Consider the following 22,351-nt stretch of genomic DNA (forward strand, 5'->3'; position numbering starts at 1 on the left):
AGCATAATGCCAACAGCAAGGGGTCAATTCCCACACTGGTAAAGGTTTGCTGTGAAGGACTGAGGCAAGGTGACCCTCAGATTAACCCACCACCAGTCAACTCTTTCTAATGAGAGAACAACCTTAAAAACACCAACAAAAAAAAATGGATCTTACAATTTGGACCTGTAAACTAAATCTGCAATGTGTTAGCGATGTGGGAATGCGAGAGATGACAGCAACACCTTCAAAATGCTAATAATCCTAAAAAAAAGTGTAAATGCACAAGAAGATGTTCTTGCATTTTGTGATCTATTAGATACTGTCTTAAGGGTTTTTTTGTTTATTTGCTGCAAATAATTGAGGCAATACTTGTTGAGAACCTCTTCAGTACAATTTTATTCCAGTGGAAATGATGATCACTTATGAATCAGTGTTTTTTTCCCCCAAAATACAGAAGACAAAATACTGCACATCCTAGAAAGTGCTGTCAAAGCACTGCATGTCGAACTGCATCTGAGAAGACAAAGTTTTTTTTAGGGCCAGTCCTTCATGAGAACACCCCCGACACAAATGCAGTCAGACTTGCTGAGTATGCCTAACATTTTCTGGAGTTATTTCTGGAGCTATTTCTGGAGCTTTTGAGAGCCTAGACCATACCAATGATCAAACTTATTGAAACTGATGGCATGCGGAACAGGTACTTTAAATGTGTTTCACCCAGCAGCTCAGGGAAATAGTTAGAAAACGGAAGTGTGAACTCATCCCAGGGGAGACATGCTATTAAAAACCTGAAGTGGGAAACAATGTGCGAACGGCTATCATCATGCAAATAGATTTCAAGCAGATAAAACGTAAAGAAAGAAACAGTTGGGGAATTCACAGGAAGAACAGAATCTGACAAGACTACAGCTACTGGAAGTTTCTAGCAAGTCAACAAATCTGACACTTTACAGACATTAATATTTTGATATAATAAATGCATCTAGATGTGATGAAACAAAGAACTTTTAAATCCTAAACATAGTTCAGTAACTCAAATCACTAAAACTGAACTTTTCTTCCAGATTACACAGCACGCAACACTCGATGTAAAGTGTAGGGAATGATTTACTGCCATTATGGTTTCTTCTGCTCAATGAAGTTACCTCCTTCCAGTTTGTTCCAAATATATCGAGGGGTCATTCGCATCTTTTAAAAGAAAGAGGATGTTTCCTTGGTGCATATTTACAGAGAGAATAATTTCACCACTTTTAGAAGAGATCCTGAATGTAGGCTGCCTGTAGCATTCTATTCCCCTCCAATAGTTTTGGGCCATAAAGTGTACAATTGCACTTACATATTAAATCACTCAAAACCAACATCCATATTCTAAGAATTAACAGCAATCTGTTTGTTCAATACATCACATCAGTTGTATGACACTATGATCTTTTATTATAAATTCTGTGTCCTATGATCCTGCCCCACTAGCTACCTGATGAAGGAACAGTGCTGCTAAAGCTTGTACTTCCAAATAAACCTATTGGACTATAACCTGGTATTGGGAGATTTTTAAAATTGAACTGCTGTTCAGTCAGATTAGAAAACAGTTTCTGTTGCCTCATTGAGATAACCCCTGCGTCCTCAAAAGTTAGTTGGGTTTTAACGGTTTTGCCTTTCTCAGAACATTACAGGCTTCAGGTACTTAGTAGAATGTATATACCATGATACTGATGTGAGACAGGCTAACTGCAGAAGTGGATTACCTCCTGTCCACTGTTTTCACACGTTTGTGGCAATATGAACTCAATAAACTCAACTGAAGAGAGAGAAAGTAAAGGAAAAATACCACTCATGGTTCCTGTTACTAGGAACATCAAATGATAGATAGCGTGAGATCTCATGAGGAAAGCTATGCACTCTGCTGCAGCATCCTACATGACTGGAGTTTATCAATTTCTAAACATTATATCAAAAAAAGGGTGATTCGGATGGCACAGCCAACAACTGCTGACACTTAGTAAGCTATACAGAAACAAAATACTGCTTTATCAGGCAGCATGGAAAACGGATGAATAAACTGCAAAGAAAATTGAGAACTGTTTGCATTTTTACCTCAACGTATTCCCAGAGAAGAACGGTTATTGAAGTCAGTGGATAAGAAGTTAAGACGGAAAAGGTTTCTCTCAATTGAGCATAAAATGGCACAATCCTTAAATACATGTTTGACACCAAATATTAACTATGTTAAAGCTTCTTTCAATTAAAGCAGTCAACGTGACAATTAAAAACCTGCACACCAGATATCCAGCCATGTTCTACAATATTTCAGATAAAAATGGTATTTTTAAGCAGTCATTTAAAAGCAAAGTCCCAATAAGAACTCACTGCTCTTCTTCTGCATCATCAACACTTCCATCAATACTGCTGTCCGTAGATAAATTTTCTTCAATCCACTTCTCTTCCGCCTTCTCAGTATCAGATATAGAATCAATCACATCTTGGTGTTTAAGATCCCCAGAAAGTGCTGCACTGTCCACTGTAGGTTTTGTATTGTCCTTTGACAGCGTTACTGTGTCCGCTGATAGCTTTTCATTATCTTCTGAAGGTGTTAAACTGCCTGCTGATTGCTTTCCTTTGTCCTCAGACCGTTCTGTGCTATCCTCTGGAGGAGCTGAGACTTCTAAAGATGCTTGACCACTTGCCTCTGTAGTCTTTGAGTCACTGGCAGACTTACCTTCCAAAAATGATTCCCATGTCTTCAAACGGTATTCTCTTTCTTTCACAGTTTCTTCAATCTGGAAGAATTTAAGATACTATTTAAACATTTTTTTTAAAAAAAAAGAAAGCAACCACTTCATTTCTAACAAAGTAAACATCTTGCTGCTTAGATAAAATAGATAAGTTTTTGTGGCACGCTCTTCAAATTTTCTCAAAAGTTCCCAGTAAGATGCCTATTTGAAGTTAATTACAGGGCAAAGTTTAAACTAAATGTTTGGATTAGAAATGTCCTGCTTGAGTGGGTTAGGAATGGTTTTCTCGAGCAGTATGTTGAGGAACCAACAGAAGACATGCTATTTTAGATCTAGTAATATGTAATGAAGAAGGGCTAATTAACAATCTTGTTTTGGAAAAGCCTTTAGACATGAGTGACCACTATGAAAAAATTTTACATTCTGAATCTATTGTCACCTGCATTTTACAGTGAGTATAAAATAGTGGAAAGCTTTTACAATGTCAATGTGATCTGACACCATTTTGAATAGCTTTTAGAATAAGAAAATAGAAAAGGTATAGCTTAAGAGTCCATCAGTACTGAGCCAGCTCATCATCAATGTCTGCACCATTATCCTTCCTCCACTGCCTCACAGTTAGCAAGGGAGGCAGCTCAAACTGAATCAAATTTTAATAACTTTAAGGGAAATTATGAAGGCATGAAGCACAAATTGACTGAGATGATTCGAGAAAATTAAAAGGCACGACTGTGCAAAGGCAATCTATGACACGACTTAGAGCATCTATGCATTCCGTCGAAGTGCAAAAACTCAGGTCGGTCAACTGTGGTGAACAAAGGCAGTTCAGGATTGTATCAAAATAAAAGGCCTATCAAGTTGCCAGAGAACATAGTAGTTCTAAAGATTGGGAGGTTTACACAATACAAAGTTCCGGTAGTCGTGACAGAGTGGTTAAAGGTGATGGATGGAGAATCGATTCAGGTCTCCACACGTATGTTCGGGTCCCACTGAAGGTAGCTAGAAAGGGCATTCATAAGAGGGTGGCACGGTGGCTCTGTGGTTAGCACTGCTGCCTCACAGAGCCAGGGACCCAGGTTTGATTCCAGCCTTGGGTGACTGTCTATGTGGAGTTTGCATATTCTCCCTGTCTCTGCATGGGTTTCCTCTGGGTGCTCTGGTTTCCTCCCATAATTCAAAGATGTGCAGGTTAGGCAAATTGCCATGTTGAATTGCCCATAGTGCTCAGGGATGTGTACGTTACGTGCATTAGTTGGGGGAAACAAAGTAATAGGAGAGTGGAATGGGTCTCGATGGACCAAATGGCCTGTTTCACCACTGTAGGAATTCTATGAAAAGACCAAGAAATTAAGAAGGATAGGGAGAACAGAATATGAATGTGAACTACCAAAATAAAAACAAAACAGACCGTAAAAGTTTTTCTAGGCACGTAAAAGGAAATGTATGGATAAAATGTGTGTGTATCAGTAGCATCAGGAGAATTTATAACAGCAAAGAGAAATGACAGGTAAGCTAAATTGTTACACTAATGTCTATCTACCTTCATGGAGGAAGCCACAGAAATCTCAAAGAACTAGAGAGTGTTTTAGATTATTAGATTAGATTACTTACAGTGTGGAAACAGGCCCTTTGGCCCAACAAGTCCACACAGACCCTCCGAAGAACCACCCACCCAGACCCATTCCCCTACATTTACCCCTTACCTAACACTATGGGCAATTTAGCATGGCCAATTCACCTAACCTGCCTATTTTTGGATTGTGGGAGGAAACCGGAGCACCCGGAGGAAACCCACGCAGACACGGGGAGAATGTGCAAACTCCACACAGAGTCACCGGAGGCACGTTCAAGTGGCTCTGGTGAATGAGGAGTTAAAGGAAATAGTATTAAGATGATTGTTGTGGAGACATAATGCAGGTGAATGTTGATAAATCCCCAGCTGATGATCTACATCTGTGTTGAAGGAGATGGTCAGACAGATAGACAATGCATTTCAAAATAATGCGCAGGGAATAGAGCGATACAGACCACACAGATGAAATTAGGTTAGAATGGCATCATGGGTCAACACAGACACGGACAGCTGTAGGGCCTGTTCCTATTCTGTACTTTAGATTCTGGAACAATTCCGGTGAATTGGAAGGCATCAATTCCTGATGCCTTACATCAGTAGTAGGGAAAACATTAAATATTGATAAAGAATGGGAACAACAGACAATTGATACTATCATAACAGATAGTAGCGATCTGATTGGGATTGGTGAGCATGGATTTACAAATAAGAAATCACTTGACAAACTTGGGGAATTTTTTGTTTGAGGAGGTTACCAACAAAACTGGGAAAGGAGAAATGGATGCAGCATTCTTAAGTTTTCAAAAAAGTTTTTGATAGCTTCCACACTAAGTAATCTAATTGGGAAAAAAAAAGTCCTCCATAAGCTGGGTCAGAAAGATTAAAGCACACATTTGAGGTAACGCACTGGCATTTTTAAAATTAACATGACGACAAATGGCCTGCTTCTAATTCATCCAAAATAATATCAATCTTTCCCTCATACCTGGTAATCAACAACACCATCCCACGTCTCAGCGGTTATCTGGCGTCCACCAAACCATCTTCCATTAAGCATCAGGATACATTGATCAGCTTGTTCTGGTTCTTTAAATGCTACAGAGGCTATTCCACCAGGGTGTCTCTGGAAATTAGATCCAACATTAAACACATCTTCAATTTTTAATACATTTGTTTTTATGGTTCACAGGATATGGATATTTATTGTCCCTTCCTAATTGCTCTTGAACTGAGAGGCTTACTCAACCATTTCAGAAGCTGGTTAAAAGTCAACCACATTGCTGTAGGTCTGGAGTTACATGTTGGCCAGACTAGGTGAAGATGTCACTGAACCAGAGTGTTTTTTTTAAAAAAACTACAATTAATCACAGTTTCATAGCAATCACAAAACGAGTTTCAATTACAGTAATATTGAGTTTAAAATTCCAAAAGCTGCTCTCAGTCATAGAGGTGCACAGCACGAGAATAGACCCTTCGGTCCAACTGGTCATTGCCAACCATATATTCTAACCTAACCTAGTCTCATTTGCCAGCACTTGGCCCATATCCCTAGAGAACCTTCCTGTTCACATACCCATCCAGATCCCCTTAGCTCTCAAATTTTTCTCCTCTCACCCTAAACCGATGCCTTCTAGTTCTGGACTGCCCCACCCACGGAAAATACCTTATCTATTTATCCTCTTATGATTTTAAGAATCTCTATAAGGTCATCCCTCAGTCTCCGAAGCTCCAGGGAAAACATCCTCAGCCTATTCAGCCTCTCCCTATAGCTCAAATTCTCCAACCCTGGCAACATCCTTGTAAATCTTTTCTGAACCCTTTCAAGTTTCACAACATCCTTGGAGTTGTGAAAGATTCGCCACCCTTGGAGTTAAAAAAAAGCCGATCTCTGATCTAAATGGCACCCTCTAATTTTTAAAATTTGCTCCCTGATCGAGACACCTTATCCACAATAAGCAAGTTTCAATTATATCACCTCTCATTTCTTCAAAGGAGACCAGAATTGCACATAATATTCCAAAAGTGGCCTAACCAATGTCCTGTACGGCTGCAACATGACTTCCCAACTTCTATACTCAATACTCTGACCAAGAAAGGAATGCATGCCAAATGCCTTCTTCACTATCCTATCTACATGCGACTCCACTTTCAAGGAGCTTTGGGATTTGAACCAGTGTCCTCAGAGCTTTAGCCTCTGGACTATGCTAGGTAATCAAAAAACAGAGCTTTCACAGCCATCAAGGGAAGAGAATTCCAAAGATTTGCCACCCTTGGAGTTAAAAAAAAGCCGATCTCTGATCTAAATGGCACCCTCTAATTTTTAAAATTTGCTCCCTGATCGAGACACCTTATCCACAATAAGCAAGTTTCAATTATATCACCTCTCATTTCTTCAAAACTCTACAGCACACAGGCTCAATTCCCTTCATTCCACCTTGGGAAACAGTCTGGTGAACCTTTGTTATTCCCTTTCTACAGCATTAAAATTTTTGCTAAGGTAGGGAGACCAAAACTGCAAACTGCACTCCAAGTGCAGTCTAAATGAGCTCCTAAAAATAGAAACCAAGATTTCACGACATCTGAATTGTCACGACACCTTTTGCAACAGCATTCCATTAGCCTTCCTAAAAGCTTACTGCACCACTGAGTTAGCCTTCCGTGACTTATTGATAAGGTCAAAGTGCCTTTGAACTTCTACAATTGTTAATTTCTCACTGCTTAAAAAAACTCTGCACATCTGTTCTTCCCTCCAAAGTGGAGTAATTTTTCTACATTACAGGGCAACCTTGATTTTCCAAAAGACACGGGCAAGGAGTATTTTGTTTAGATAACAGACTGCTTGAATAACAGTTTACCCAAACATCGGGGCCTTGAGATCTTGTTTGGATAGTCTGAAATTCAGATAAACGATGTTTGGATAATAGAGGTTGCACTGTCTGTCCCATCTACTGTTATGAAGTTGTAGGTGTACTGTACCTTTAAGAGAGTGAAAGCTGTCAAGGACTTAAAACACAGATTGTGCTGAAAAGATTAAAAATGTAACATTTGGCTGTGAAACAAATAGCTGAGCTGTTATGGTACACAACAAATTCGAATTTGGCCAGTTTAAATTATGTTCCAAGATACCAAAGTCCAACTGATTTTGAATTTTACTGTTTTGACAACATCAAACCAATGGGACTAATCGGTTCTTTTGGGGTAGAAGAATCAGGCATTTTGAAGAGTTAACCAGAATGGCAAAGGGCACCAACAAACACAGACTGCCTGCAGAACCGCTCTCTGAAAGGTACCTGTTCATATGAAATCTGTACAGCAGAAGACCGAAGAAAAGGCCCAGAAAAATCTGGAGGAAGATACAGAGGAGAATTGACACAGCTGAATGGTTTTGAAATTTAAATTTTTTGTAAAACTTATTGGATCAGTATAGATTTGTAAAGTGGGAGATAGATAAATTGATCAGACAAAGGAGTTTTATAGTGTAGATAGTTGATGTTTAATGTTTTATTTTCTTGGAGTTAAAGAATAACTTGTTATTTCTTTCTTTAAATAGTAGGATTTGGTAGTTCTTTGTCACTCACTTTTACACATTATGAGGTGAGCTTTTCTGTGGGTCTCATTTAAACTAGCAGAAGGACATCTTCCTCACAATACACATTCCTGGTAAGCTTTGTATCATGTGCAAAATTTGGAAATTCTACATGTTGCCCCAGATCCAAATCATGGATATAGGGAGTGAACAACTGGGACCTGAAGTACTTAATCTTGTAGTACCCCACGTTGCAACTTCATTGATATTACCCTCTAATAATCCACACAAAAACCATGTACAAAATGAATGATTTTTGAAAAAACAAAAAATACTTACATCAAATAGAAGTACTTTTTTGACTTGACCAAATTTTTCACATTCTAGTCGAACATCATCTCTGATCTCATTCAAAACCAGTGGATCCTCCTATAAAACGTTTAAAGTTAGTAAACTTTAAATGAGTCATATCATTGACAGCGACATTTTCTCCTGCTGATTTAAGTCTTGTTGCATAGAATTACACGTAATTACAGTTTAATATTACTGTTTGTAGCATTCTTCATCTTTGCACAGCAAGTAGACAATCTCCAGTTTTGATAGTTCTTGTCCGAGCATGTGTCCTATTTTGAAAGCCATCTCTTTTCTTTTTGTCTCTGTGCTAATTTGAAATACAAGTTGCCTCAATTCATCCCACACATCCTTGTGTAAAACAAAAGGCAGAATTTTTCAAGCCTGCCCAGAACACTTAGAAAGGAGAGGGGAAACGTACATTGACAGGAGGCCAAAATTCAGATTCAGATAAAATCTTGCATAAAATTTTCTGAGACTTTAAGTCACGTTGGGCTTCCTGGCACTTATGTTCAGGAACCTCATATACATACACAAGCATGCTATGAATACTCATGGACAGTGCATTCCACAGAAGTTACAAAAAGCAATAATTCTCTTGGTGACCCATGTTATTCAACTAGCTAAAGATCAATGCAAAATGAATTCAAACTAGACTAGATCAGCTGAAAACAGAGATAAAAGTTGAAATTGAAATAATGTGGGAGACTTGTTTATTTAGACTAGTTTAATCCAATCTTTGGTACAATTAGATCATAATATGGTTAGAGCAAACCCAATAATGATTTAATCCTGAAACTGCATAAAGTTATTTATTCATATTATGCCTGTACCGGGAGTAAGTATAAAAAAAAATAAATCAATGCATAATCCATCTGAGTGCCTTAACTTACCTCAAAATCCTTTGGATGAAACATGTTCTTAAGGATTACAACTCGTTCACATCGTAATCGAGAACTGCCAGGTTTTCTTTCTGGTCTCCAATCCAGCTGCCTAACAACAAGGAATTGTGGCTGTCAACAGAAACCTATCTTAAAAGACCTATCCATATACAAGCAGACTTCTGAGAATAAACATTTACAGGGCAACCTCGATTATTCGAACGACATGGGTGGGGAGTATTTTGTTCGGATAATCGAATGTTCTGATAACAGTTTACCCAAACATCAGGCCTTTGAGATCTTGTTTGGATAATCGAGGTTGTACTGTACTAGGTAATTCTTCTGACATTGCGCATGGTCATAATGTGTTCAGGAGAGCTTTTTATGTCAACATGTAGAAGGTCCGACAAGGGACAGTGCAGAGAGAGAAATGTTCAAAAAGGGATTGGAGAAAATACAGACCCAATATGTTGGGTAAAATGTAGCCCTAGAAGGAAAAGAGGCTTTTACCAGGTACAAAAGGTGACACCCTAGTGGAGTATAGAAAGTGCGGGGAGGAGACTCAAAAAAAAGCAATTAGGTGCCAAGTAGGGGCATGAGAAGGTGGTGGCAAGTTGAAATGCCACAGTCCATCTGCTGCTGCTGGGAAGGCCAGGATTTTGATTTCATAACATTGAAGGAACAATTATACAGCCTCAAATCAGAAGAGCCCATGACATGGAGGGAAATATGCAGGTAGCATTCCCGAATGAACATCTGCAGTAATACCACCCTGGGACTGAGATGATTGGCTTCCAAGTACAACCATTTTCTTTTATATTAGGGTCACATTTAAACCAGTGGAGTGAATTGTCCCTTGTTTTCACTGACATCAGTTATGCTGGGACAAAAACTACTTCATTACTTTACAATGGAATGGATAAGTGGCTGGATTGAATTTGTCCTTTTTTTGGACAGGGCACATCTGGACAATTTTCCACAACAGACGCCAGTGTTATTTCTGTACTATAAATGCTTGACTTGGAACAGTTCAGGAATGCGAGTAGCATAGTTAGTCACCATTTTACTTTCCAGCATCAGTAGCATCTTGCTTTTGTTTCAAAAATAAATTCTTAAAAATGTTGAAGCAATAAAGTTATTCAGTTCCTGCTACTTAAAGACTGGAAGAACCACGTCATTCAGCCCGTTAATGGACATTGAAATCAAACCTTTAAGTTTTTAAAATCACTTTTGCTTTCATGCATAACTAATCCTGGTTATGTTCTAACCCACTAGCATGAAAGACCCTATAGAAGTGGCAGCGCACATACAGTCAGAAGCCTTGGGGGCCCTCAACATTGACTTTTGAGTCCCATGAATTCTCATGCCATCAGGTAAAACATGGTCAATGAACTCTATCAATTACCACACATCACTTCCTTAGCTGATGAAACAATACATCTTCATGTTGAACACTACTTGGAGTGAACATCGAGGGAGGCAAAAACACAGAACACACTGTGAAATACTTAAATGTCCAGAGTGGCTCGCTGCAGTTAGACGAAGCCTGGTGTATATTCATGGATATAGCTGCTAGACAGGACATGCGGCAGATGCGGAGGAAGCTAGATATCTAGTAGGCCTGGTCTTCACAAATCTACCTGACTCAGATACATCTATTCATTACTGTGATAGGAGTGATCACCGTACACAGATTTGGAGAGACGAAATTTCCTCTTCACACTGAACATACCATTCATTGTGCTGTGATACCAAACGATGCTAAATGGAATTGAATCAGAATAGATCTAACATCTCATAACTGGGCATCATGAGGTGGTATAGGCAATGAGAATCATAAAATTGCACTTAAAAACAATAATCACATGACTTGTAGGTGAGAAACAGCACATGACAGAGCCAAAACATTCCACAACTAATGAATTACATCACAGCTCTGCAGTCCTGCCACATCCTGTTGAAGAATGATGGACAATTAAACAACTAATGAGGGCAACAGCTCTACAAATCTTCCTATCCTATTGATCAGGAAGCTTGGCACAATTTTACAAAGACATGGCTGAAGCATTTGCATCCGACTTCATCTAGAAGTGCTAAGCCAATGATCTATCTCAGCATTGGCATCGGTGTTGCTGGGTCCTCAAGGCAATGTTCAGCCAATTCAATTCACTCCACAATTTAAGGAACAAAATCAAAATCAATAGCACTGGTAACAGACAGAGACTAACAAAAAGCTATTTGTTAGCTAGACAGTTGGCCTTTACTGAGAAAGAGGGTATTCCCTCAAGTCCAGTACCTGCCAAGATCAGACAGTTTGCTAAATAGTATAAAGAGATTGCATTAATGGGAATAAGGAGGTTTCTTTCTTGCTCTCATACAGGATTCTTTGAATGATAGTTCGATTTACTGCTATTAAAGATGCTGAACTGGAGTCTGAAAAATTAACTCAAAAAAGTCATACCTGGTCTTATGCTACTTGTGCTCAGTTTTGAAGAGAATAAAGCAGCTTTTGGGAGACCAAATCAGAAAGGAAGTGATTTAGTGTGGAGCACGACAGTTCCTATTTTTATACTCCCCAAATACTGTGTAGTTAGGTATTAGAAAGTATGGGCTTATTCCTGAAGGGTATAGCTTCTGATTGGTATTCTTTATGCCCAGAGTCTGATCAGGAATTCAAAGGCAGCATTTGGCCAAGTTAGTATATAGCAACTCTCCCCAGGACAATAGAGTCAGACCAACTCCCCCATCTCGATTTCTATAGCCTGCAAGTTTATTTCCTTCAAGTGCCCATCCAGTAGACTTTTTAAATCATTATGTATTTCCATATCCATCATCTTGATGGGTACCAAGTTTCAGCTCATTACCACTTGATTTAAAACAAAACTTCAACATATTGCTCCAAATCTCAATCAAAACATTAAAATATGTCCCCTATCCTTGTAATAATAGAAACAGCTTTTTCTTGTCCACCTTACCTAAGCTTGCCATAATCTATAATGTGAATAGTAAATCTCAGATGATTACTGACAACAGCAACTCTGCAGGCATAATTAAGAAGAAAGCTTCCAAACTAAAAAGGTATAATTGATATAAAGGTACTTTTTCTGCAGAAGCAATTTCTTCTTGTAGTCTTTGCTTTTCTTCTTCTTTTTGCTGGCATCATATTGTCCTTTCATCTCAAACTTGGCGACTTCTACATGTAGCTTATATCCCCTCAATTCAGTTTCATCCAAAAATCTGAGAGCAAGGTCAATAGATTCTTTCTGGAACACAAAAAAGTAGTTTTGTCAAGGGAGGAAAATTGTATGATATCCTTTTAATAAGAAGAAATTAGAGATGCAAGAACAAGTATATTGATTTTCTGAGAGTGTACAGATAAGAACACAGCAATTAGGAATGGGAGTAGGCAATTCAGCCCTTCGAGCCCACTGTCTTTTAACATGATCATGGCAGATCTCAACTCTACTCTCCTGCCTCTTCCCAACTACACTTTATTCTGCTTTTTTAAAAATCAGAAACATATCTATTTCGTTTTTGAATCCATTGATTGATTCTGCCTCTACCTCACTCTGGGCCAGTAATTTCCACAGATTCACAATCCTCCAAGTGTGGTAGTTTCTCATCGCAGTTTTGAATCTACTTCCTCCTCCATATCCATGACAAGTTTAGTCTCTTTATTCAGAAAAAGAAATATTTGTCTTCGACAAGAGTGTCAAAAGATTTACTAGGTTGATTCTATGAAGGAGGGACAGGATAAGCCTAGGCTTATATTGCAAATTTAGAAGAACAAAAAGTGATCTGATCAAAAGTATATAAAAGCCCAGATCCAGGGATGCAGGTCAGGATCCCACAGAGTTCCCCATGTGCTGACTCTAAAGGGATTCACTGAGAAGTCTAAATTTCCAATGTGAAGTTTCCCTGCTCCCTAACAATCTTCAGAAAAGTCTCCAACTGTGAGAGCTAGAGACTTTGGACAGTTATCCGGAAATATTAAAATGTGACAGTCCATCAAACTCCTGGTTAACCACACAACTGACCGCTCCCCTTCCACCACACCCAAAACCCATTCCCAGCTTCCCCAACTAATCCCATCCCTGACCCAACACAAGTGGACCCTAGCACCCAACTGGACCCCAAATTCCTCCCACTGAACCATCAGCTGCCCCGTGACCAACTCCTCCTGACTGGACCCGATTACAGCCTACCACCCATACAACTCCTCCATGACCTGACCTGATACCTGGGCCTGCCAACACATCCTGACTAACCCTACTCTTCCACTCCATTTTCTTACTTATTTCCCACTCTCTTGCACAATTATCCCAACCACTCTTGTCAACGCTGTCATGCATTGCAACAGGTAGACTGGTGAAGTTGAGGCCAAGTTGATGTTTTCATCTTGTTGATTTAGTCAGGACCTGCTATAGACCAAGTCAAGCAATTATGTCCTTTAGGGATGGGTCAACTTAAATCAGTAGTACTACTTCCAAGACACTCTTGCTGATGGATATTGATGTCCCTAACCCAGTATCTTGCATCCTTCACACACTTGGCATTTTGTACAATTTGTGCTCAACTTGGAGTAGCACTGATTCATCAAGTTGGGGGTGTTGTTAAAGCCAACTTATACAAAAAAAAAGTTCAGTTTCACATGAAGCCTAATTGTTCTGACATCTCAAAGTCAATTTGGTTGGAAGATAATAAATGCCTGTCTGCTATCCAACGCACATCAGAAGGAAAAAAAAACTTACTTTTTAGTCTACATGATTTTTCATCTATAAGTTTAAATATTTGAAAACAATGGCCAATTCAGTTTCATGTGACGTTTAAAAACAGTAACATTCAGTTTTAATAATATTTAGAATTGGATCAGATGTAGTTAGCCAGTCTTGTTAATGACTTCCCTGTAGAATTTGGTAGAGATAATGATTCAATGTAAACTAGATAAGTCAGAAAGGAAGAAACACACTTCCTGTAATATAGTTCAAATATTAAACTCAGAATCAACGGTCAAATAATTGCGTACCTTCAAGTAGCAGCAGAGACCATCCCCCTTGAGGTTTCCATCTTTGTCCTTGTACAATTTAATCTTATATTCTTCTGTTTCAGGGTTTTGCATGATGATTCCAAATTTTGACATGAGTTCCACAAATTCATCATTTGTTATGTCTGGAGGTAGTCCTACAAATGAGAAATAACTTAGAAAAACATCCTGCCAGAATTCCAAATGGAAGTAAAGTTTTGATGGTGCAGGACCATTTCCCTTCTACATGTTGTAATACACTGAAGCATGCAATATACTGAAGCATGAACTTACAATCACTTGGAGGAAATAAAATCATGGAAGTAAACTTCAAAGTAGTCATGGTATGATCTTTAAAATTAATAGCTTGTTTCTTTTATTTTATCTTGACAACAAAATCTGAATGAAGTGCTCAAAATAGAAGATATTTACAAAACAAAAAGAGAGAGATGATGGGTAGCCAATTCTTCCCTTAAAAATATTAATACTCTTCTGAAATACACCTGAGATAGAATTCAAATCCACCAGAACAAAATCTAGGTCAATACTCTGCATCCCTGCTAACAGAATTAAAGGAGGTGCCTATTTTTAAAATCATCAAGTAGAGGCCTCATCTTCCCTCTCAAGTAGATATCAATATATTCATAGGCCAATGTTGAAGAACTGCAATGGGGGTCAGCCTGGTGTCCTGGCCTAAACACATCCCTTATCCAATATTATTAAAATCACATTGTCTTGCCACCATCCTGTTGCTTTCCCACAGCAGGAATACTTCTATTTTAGTTTGGCAACAAAAGCTTAGCAATGTACTCAAAACATGACCTCGACAGTTTTAGAGGGAATTCTGCTCGAGGAATTTTCGACATCCTATTTCAGCTTCATATAGCAGATATTTATCCAAAGTAAAATGTTAAAAACTAAAAAAACGTAAGGCACTTTATTCTGTTATAGTAAGGGAACCCTATGTGGGTTTTACCTTCTCACGCAATTTTGTTTCTTAAGAGACCTAATTTGCAAGTTGGCCAGTTATCTATTCACCAGTCAGAAGACTGGATGTATGCTTATACTGGCTACCCAGTACAAAGAAAAGTACCTTGTGGTCTTTTATCCAAGCATGCTTTACAATAAAAGCCATATTCCAGTCATAACAAATGGAGTCTTGCATCAGAAGTGCACCTTTGAGCTGGCCTCTCAAAGCATCTGCAACTCACCAGAATCATAACAGGCACTTCATCATGGTGAAATAAACCCAACTATACAAGTGATTTGTTTTTGTCAAGTGACATGCAGTCCTGAAGCCAGTACTTACCAGACACATACACATTTGTGTTCCTCTGCTCCTCAACGTCAATCCAGCCTTTAAAAGATATAATTGCATTGTTAAATATGAATGAAGCTCTATAAAATAGATGAGATACACAAAATGGTAAGTACTACATGCTTCTTAAAAATCAGAAAAGCATGAGAGTGAGCAGTAAGGCAACGCAGTTGTTCAAGTATTAATTCAACATCTTTACAATTTTGAAAATGTCAGAATCAATTACTTGAGTAGTATGGTGAAATAAGTTAGAGTTGGTGAGACCAAGATGGGTCATTTCACATGAATGATGACGTGGGTTGCAGCATTAAAACAGAATTTTGCTTTCTACTTTTCAAAATTGTTTATCTAGGTGATCAAATTGTAGAATTTCATTATCAGAAATCTGACATTATTAGATTAGATTCCCTACAGTGTGGAAACAGGCCCTTCGGCCCAACCAGTTCACACCGACCCTCCAAAGAGCAACCCACCCAGACCCATTTCCCTCTGACTAATGCACCTAACACAATGGACAATTTAGCATGGCCAATTCACCTGACCTGCATATCTTTGGATTGTGGGAAGAAACTAGAGTACCCGGAGGAAACCCACGCAGACAAGGGGAGAATATGCAAACTCCACACAGACAGACAATCACCCGAGGCTGGAATCGAACCTGGGACCCTGGTGCTGTGAGGCAGCAGTGCTAACAACTGAGCCACCGTGCCACCCCATGTAGACAATACCTTGCGCCTGTTCTTTTTCAGAGACTGTTTATTTATATCTGCATCCATCTCAAGAGACAAGTTAAAGACAACAATACGAAATTGACAAATCAGCCTCAAAAATGATTCAAAACTATTAGCAATGCTAAATGAATTACAAGATGCGCCAGTATGCGTGTGTGAACGGTTATCACTAATGCCAACATTGCGATAATTTGAATTAAAATTCAATAAGAGATCAAGAGAGGAAAGAACATGCAGTTAACATAGCAACCTCCACAGTTGGAATCATTGAAGTTTCTAGCACAGGAAAGGCATGTCCACACTGTTCAAAAATCAACCACCTACCTATTCTAATCCCATTTTCCAGCAATTGGCATCGCAAGTCCACTTCTAAATAGTTAGGTGTGGAGAGAGGTTCCGCCTCTACCACCCTTACAGGCAGTGCTCGAGAATCCCATCAACTTCTGGGTGAAAATGTTTTTCCTCACAATTCTTCTAAACCTTCTGTCCTTTAAGTCTATGCCCTCTGATTGTTCATCCCTCCATCAAGAGCAAACCGTTCTTCCTGTCTGCCCTTCCTATGCCCCTCATCATTTTACACTTCTTGTGTATTACAGCCAATTAAGTATTTTGGGTGCAGCTGCTGTTGTAACCTGGGGAAACCCAGTGAATACCTTCAGATCAGATGAGAATTGTTTCTCTCAGAGAGCAGTGTGACTTTGGAAAGTTCTGCCACCAAAGGTAGTGGAGGCAGGATCGGTGAACACATGAAAAACAGCAACAGGCAGGCTCTTGTTAGATACATATGTTCGTACATTCATTTTGCATAGTGCCTTAAACATACTATAAATTACAAGGCACTTGTAAACAATATTTGACATTGCCACATTAACAGGTATTAGGGCAAGTTAATTTGAAAGAAACATCTTCAAAAAGAAGAGTTGGAGAGGTTTAGGCAAGGAATTCCAGAGTTCCAGCCCTTGTTGGCTGAAGTCACAGGGATGATCAAAAGGCCAGAGTTAGAGGACTGCCGATATCTCAGAGGGTTGAGTGCTTTAAGAATATTTAACACATAGATGGGGCCAAGACCATGGAAGGATGTGAAAACGTGCAAAAGATTTTTAAAACCAATCAAAGCAGGGAACCAATACTGGTCAGTAATGATGCAATCAGTTCAAGATCAAATTTAAGACCAAAGTTGCAAACAGCTTGATTCGGCCTCAAACTGTTGCCAAGGGGAACAGTCTCAAATTACAGTACTCATTGTATTCTAAAGTTTATGAAAAATCAACTTTGCATTTTAAACAATTAACACCATCAGGTTACACTCACTAATGGTCCTGAAGAGGAGACCGGGAAAAAAAGAATGCCAGACAGAGAAAACACACAGGTACCAGTAAAATTCAAGAGTGTCTTGCCAACTCTGAAGGCAAAAAAGCCACAGCCACAGAGTTTCTCGACAAAATCAATACAGTAGTGTAGTGACCTATATCCACCAGCGATCCACTCAGGGACCTGCCTAGTCCTTTAAATAAATCAAATTTTCAAACTCTAATTAATATCCAACACATTAACAACTTCTGAAGTGCTAGATGACAGAAGAAAAATAACATTACCTGCATCCACTTTTCTTTTCTCCCCTTTTTGCTTTGATTCTTTAGGGTCCCCTTGAGGCGTATTGCTCTGTGAAGACTTTTCTAGAACTGCTGCTGTCTTCTCAGTTTCAGTGGTAGAATTGCCAGTATTCTCAGGGTTCTCTTCAATGTAACCATAGTTTGCATGATAGGTTGCAAGAAAATCTTCAGTGATCTGGAAACAAACAAACAGTCATCATGACATGATATGCAAGACAAGTGGTTGAAAACTTTCAATGAGGGAAAAGTCAGGTAGGATGGGTGCAGGAAGAGGATAGGATTAGAGGGGCACCTTATTTTGGGTGGGGAGAGAAAAACTGGGGAAGGCGATGAAAGAAAGACATTGGGGAGGAGAGGGGATGGGCATGAAGTGTACCCTGGAGAGAATTTGTGGCAAGACAGACTAGGGAGGCAGGGGATGGAGAGGAAAACACCCTGGCACAGCAGGTAGGACATGGAGAAGACAGAAAGAGAGAGAGAGAGAGAGAGAACACGCAGGATCCAGGGATAGAAAGGAGAGAAGGGAGTGCATTCTGAGGTGGGGGAGAGAGAGAAAGACCTGAGGGGCAGAAAGAAAGATAAGATCCTGGAAGACAGACAAGGGAGAGAAAGACAGACACAGGGGTCAGGGTGTGTGTGGAGAAGGAGTGTAAGAAAGATTGGTGGTGGGGGAGATAAAGAGAGAGAAAGAGACAGACAGACACACACACACGGGGGGGGGGGGGGGGGGAGGAGGAGTGAGGTGGGAAAGACCCTAGATAGGGGGAGATGGGGGGGGGGGGGCAGGAGTGGAGGAGATGTGATACTTTGGGCTGTGGGTGGGGGAGTGAGGGGGAGGGGTGGGGGAGTGTGGGTGGGGGAGTGAGGGGGAGGGGTGGGGGAGTGTGGGTGGGGGAGTGAGGGGGAGGGGTGGGGGAGTGAGGGTGGGGAGGGGGGGTGAGGGAGTGAGGGGGGCGGGGGCAGTGAGGGGGAGGGGTGGGGGAGTGAGGGTGGGGAGGGGGGAGTGAGGGTGGGGAGGGGGGAGTGGGGGTGGTGGGAATGGGGGGTGCGGGTGGGGTGGGGGGGTGAGGGGGGGTGCGGGGGCAGTGAGGGGGGGGGGGGGGGGGTGCGGGGAGGAGCGAGGGCGGGTTTCCCCCCGGCCGGACCTTGGGGAACCAGGCCTTCTTCTCACAGTCCCACTCGAACTCGGTGCCGTCCGCGTCCACGAACGTGCTCGCGCGGCCCCGCGCCTCCTCGGCCTGTCCGCCCTCCAACAGCCGCTGCAGCCGGAGCTGCTCATGGAAATCAGCGTTCACCTCCTCGCCGCTCATCCTCCTCCTGCTGCTGCTGCTGCCGACCCGGGGTGGGGGGAATTTATCAGCAATCGGCCCAAAAATAAAGGCGCTCAGCCGCTACTCTCTTAAAGTCGCCTTAAAGCACCTGGATACGCAGAATCGCCGAACTCTGACCCTCGGCATCCTGTTTGATGCGTCATTTCCGGGAGGTGTGTCTTCTGCTTGTGGAGGAGGGGCTACAGCAGCTGGTGATGGTTCAGGTACAGGTACAGGTGTGTCTGCAGGTATGTCCCCCATCCACCTGTTCACTGACTCCTTCAGCAGCTGGAACTTTGTACCCCAGCCCTCCTGGCTCTGAGGTAGGGGCACTACCAGTGCACCACCAGTCCATGTTCGCAATCAGCCTGAGGCTCACGGCGTTCAACGCTTGTCAAAGTCATAAGGGCCAGGAACGGCTCAGTGGGTTAGCACTGCTGCCTTACAGGGCCAGGGACCTAGGTTTGATCCCATCCTCGGGTAACTGTCTGTATGGAGTTTGCACATTCTCCCTGTGTGTGTTTCCTCCTACAGTCCAAAGGTATGCAGGTTAGGTGGATTGGTCATGATAAATTGCCCACGGTGTCCAGGAATGTGCAGTCTGGCTAAGGGAAATGCAGGGTTATAGGGATGTGGTCGGGGATTGGGTCCAGATGGGATGCTCTTCCAGGGGGACAGTGTGGACTTGATGGGCCAAAGGGCAAGTGTTCAAATTGTACAGATTCTATAATTATTACTTAGTTGTTACCACCCAAAATTGGATCCAGGTGCTGTCTTCAGATGGGCTTTGGTTATACCACTTTGATAGGCATTAAAGATACTACCAGAGCCATCCTTCTCATTGTGAGATTTCACTGTGTGAAGAATAGCTGATGTCTCTGCCCAGATAATATTCTGTTGTCTGCTATAGGGAGAGGCTGAATAGGCTGGGGATACTTTCCCTGGACCATTGGAAACTGAGTGGTGACTTTATAGAAGTCTATAAAATCATGAGGGGCACTGTAGGTGATTCTGGGCTTCCATGACACCTGTCAGGGCACAGCATGTTGTTGGAACCTTGAGACCTGGACTGGCAGATGATGTGGGGAGGGCTGAATCTTTCCCAAACCAGAGGTGCCAGGAAGGTGGTTGTTGCGCACAAGCCCCAAGTTGCACATGTTTTCATTCCTGAAGAAGGGCTTATGCCCAAAACATCGATTCTCCTTCTCCTTGGACGCTGCCTGACCTGCTGCGCTTTTCCAGCAACACATTTTAAGCTCATGTTTTCAAAGTGCCAATCTAGATTGCATAACTCCAACGCAAATTGTGTCTTGCGTCAGGAGTACAGACACAGAGCAAAAGACCAAATTATGGAACTCAGAAATCCAGGACCTCTGAGCTAGAAGGCCTGGGTTCAAGTTCCAGCTGCTCGAGAAGTGAGTCTCTGAACAGGTTGATGAGAACATATCTCTGGACTGTGGGTACACTTTTTGCTGCACCTCTCTTAAAGCACGTCAAATCCCTTTTTTCTATTGCCCCTGTGCTTGCTGAGCTACATTGGCATCGCACTAGAGGAAGGAATGTGGGTACATTTGATAGAATGCAGGTCATTTACAAGAATAGTTCAAAGGAGGAGACACTTCAGTTATGGGGAGAGATTAAGTCAGTTTGCCCTTGGAAAGAAGCAGACTGTGAGAAGATCTGATATAAGTTTCCAAAATCATGACAGCTCTGGATAGAGTACATGGGGAGAAAATGCATCATGAAACTCTGCTCTTCCATTTCTACCCCCTTCAGAATCCTGTTTTGATTGCCTCACCATTGGTGATCCTTCCTTCAGGACACCCCTGAAAACTCACTTCTTGAACCTTTTCCTAATATCTCTTTTTGTGGTTCAGTGTCATGTTTTAGATATTTTTATCAACCTGTCCAGGCATATAATGGGACACCTCTGGAACAAGTGGGCCATGATGCCAACTTTTTGATCCACACTTAGGTACGTTACCTTTGCACCACAAGAATCCCTTCAGTGTGATGTTTTATAATATTTCTGTGAAACGTTTATTATTATTAATGTTTTTATAGCTGTTATTGTGCTTGCTTGAGTGCTATTAAATCTGTCTATTAAGAGTAAAATCAGTTTACTCCAAATCTTTTGGACATTTTCACTGGGTTGATTAGTGATCAACCTGGTGTAGGTACAAACTCTATGCTATTACTTGCTGCAGGATTCTGCACTATCAGTGGCCTACTGTTGAAGCCACATTATTTGTATGGCTAGTCCAGTTCAGTTTCTGTTCAATGATAGCCCCAGGATGTTGATAGTGAGGTATTCAGTGAGCCATTGAATGTCAAAGTGCAATGATTGGATTTTGACTTGTTGGAGCTGGTCATTGCCTGACACTTGTGTGATGCGAACATTAGTTTGTATACTAACATTTGAACTATGAAACCCAGATCCTTCTGTACCACAAATTCTGCAGTCTCTTTCTATTTAAATAAAATTTGCTTTTCTATTTTTCTGCCCAGGCCACCATGTTCGCATATCTCACATTATAGTCCAATTACCAAATTGTTGCCCATTCATCAGCAAACCTAGTAACCATAATTAAATCCCTTCATTTAAGGCATTGACATTGCTCTGATAATGGGAGACACAATCCAAGGGTCATGTGTTCAAATAGAATGTTAGCTAATAATATTGTTTTCTTAAATACTTTCAACAATTTCTATTGCTTTTTTAAAAATCAGAAGGTGTTCTTAAGTTAGATATTGCAATCAGTTGTCCTCTAACTTCATCAGAATTTAGGAATCTCATTTACTGATATTTCCTGATTATCCATCTTCTTAATCAGACACGTTTGATAGGGGCAGCAGAAGAAAATGTTAGAAAGACAAGTGTTAAGACACGACGGTGAATTCTTCTGTTAATTAAACCAAATATCCAGAAAACCTCACCCCTCCTCATATCTGTTAAAGTATGAGTGACAGAGAACTCCCAAATTCCACTATCTAAATAAAATAATATCGATTTATTCTTTAACTCTAAAAGTGAACATTAAATAACAACTATTCACAACTCTAAGCCCCCTTTCTCTTAACTGCTTATTATCTGCCTCTAACTCTATAACAATATGCTGTTCCAATAAAATGCTTATTAAAATTAGATCAACTGAATTTCAAAACCATACTGTGACTGTCGTCGGTGTCTTTCATCTTTTGGCTGAAAAACTCCCTGGGTTGTCTTCTTTCTTTTTAATGTGAAGTTGTTTCATATGAAAAAGGTATGTTTCATTGAGAGTGTTTTAAATGGCAGTTGTTCTGTGTGACTT

General features: G+C 40.7%; 1 protein-coding gene across 1 annotated transcript; it reads right to left on the reverse strand.

The window, feature by feature from the left end:
* Nucleotides 1-359: 359 nt before the first annotated feature.
* On the reverse strand, nt 360-19,159 carry htatsf1 (HIV-1 Tat specific factor 1). Its single transcript, XM_043709080.2, has 9 exons — nt 18,876-19,159; nt 17,713-17,905; nt 15,378-15,425; nt 14,072-14,226; nt 12,145-12,308; nt 9,058-9,157; nt 8,153-8,242; nt 5,273-5,410; nt 360-2,759 (listed from the first exon to the last, which is right to left on the reverse strand). The coding sequence occupies exons 1-9, from the start codon at nt 19,038-19,040 to the stop codon at nt 2,346-2,348; spliced, it is 1,467 nt and encodes a 488-aa protein (XP_043565015.1). The 5' UTR covers nt 19,041-19,159; the 3' UTR covers nt 360-2,345.
* Nucleotides 19,160-22,351: the final 3,192 nt, after the last annotated feature.

The sequence above is a fragment of the Chiloscyllium plagiosum genome, unplaced genomic scaffold, assembly GCF_037043375.1.
Source record: "Chiloscyllium plagiosum isolate Xiang-an unplaced genomic scaffold, Cpla_swu_hap1 HiC_scaffold_19, whole genome shotgun sequence".
Classification (NCBI taxonomy): Eukaryota; Metazoa; Chordata; class Chondrichthyes; order Orectolobiformes; family Hemiscylliidae; genus Chiloscyllium; species Chiloscyllium plagiosum.

Coding starts and splice junctions, on each gene's coding strand:
- htatsf1 (XM_043709080.2), bottom strand. CDS start 19,040: ATGAGCGGCGAGGAGGTGAACGCTGATTTCCATGAGCAGCTCCGGCTG. Junction 12,309..14,071: donor GTCTCTGCTGCTACTTGAAG/GTACGCAATTAT, acceptor TTTGTGTTCCAG/AAAGAATCTATTGACCTTGC. Junction 9,158..12,144: donor AAATTGCTTCTGCAGAAAAA/GTACCTTTATAT, acceptor CCTTGTTGTTAG/GCAGCTGGATTGGAGACCAG.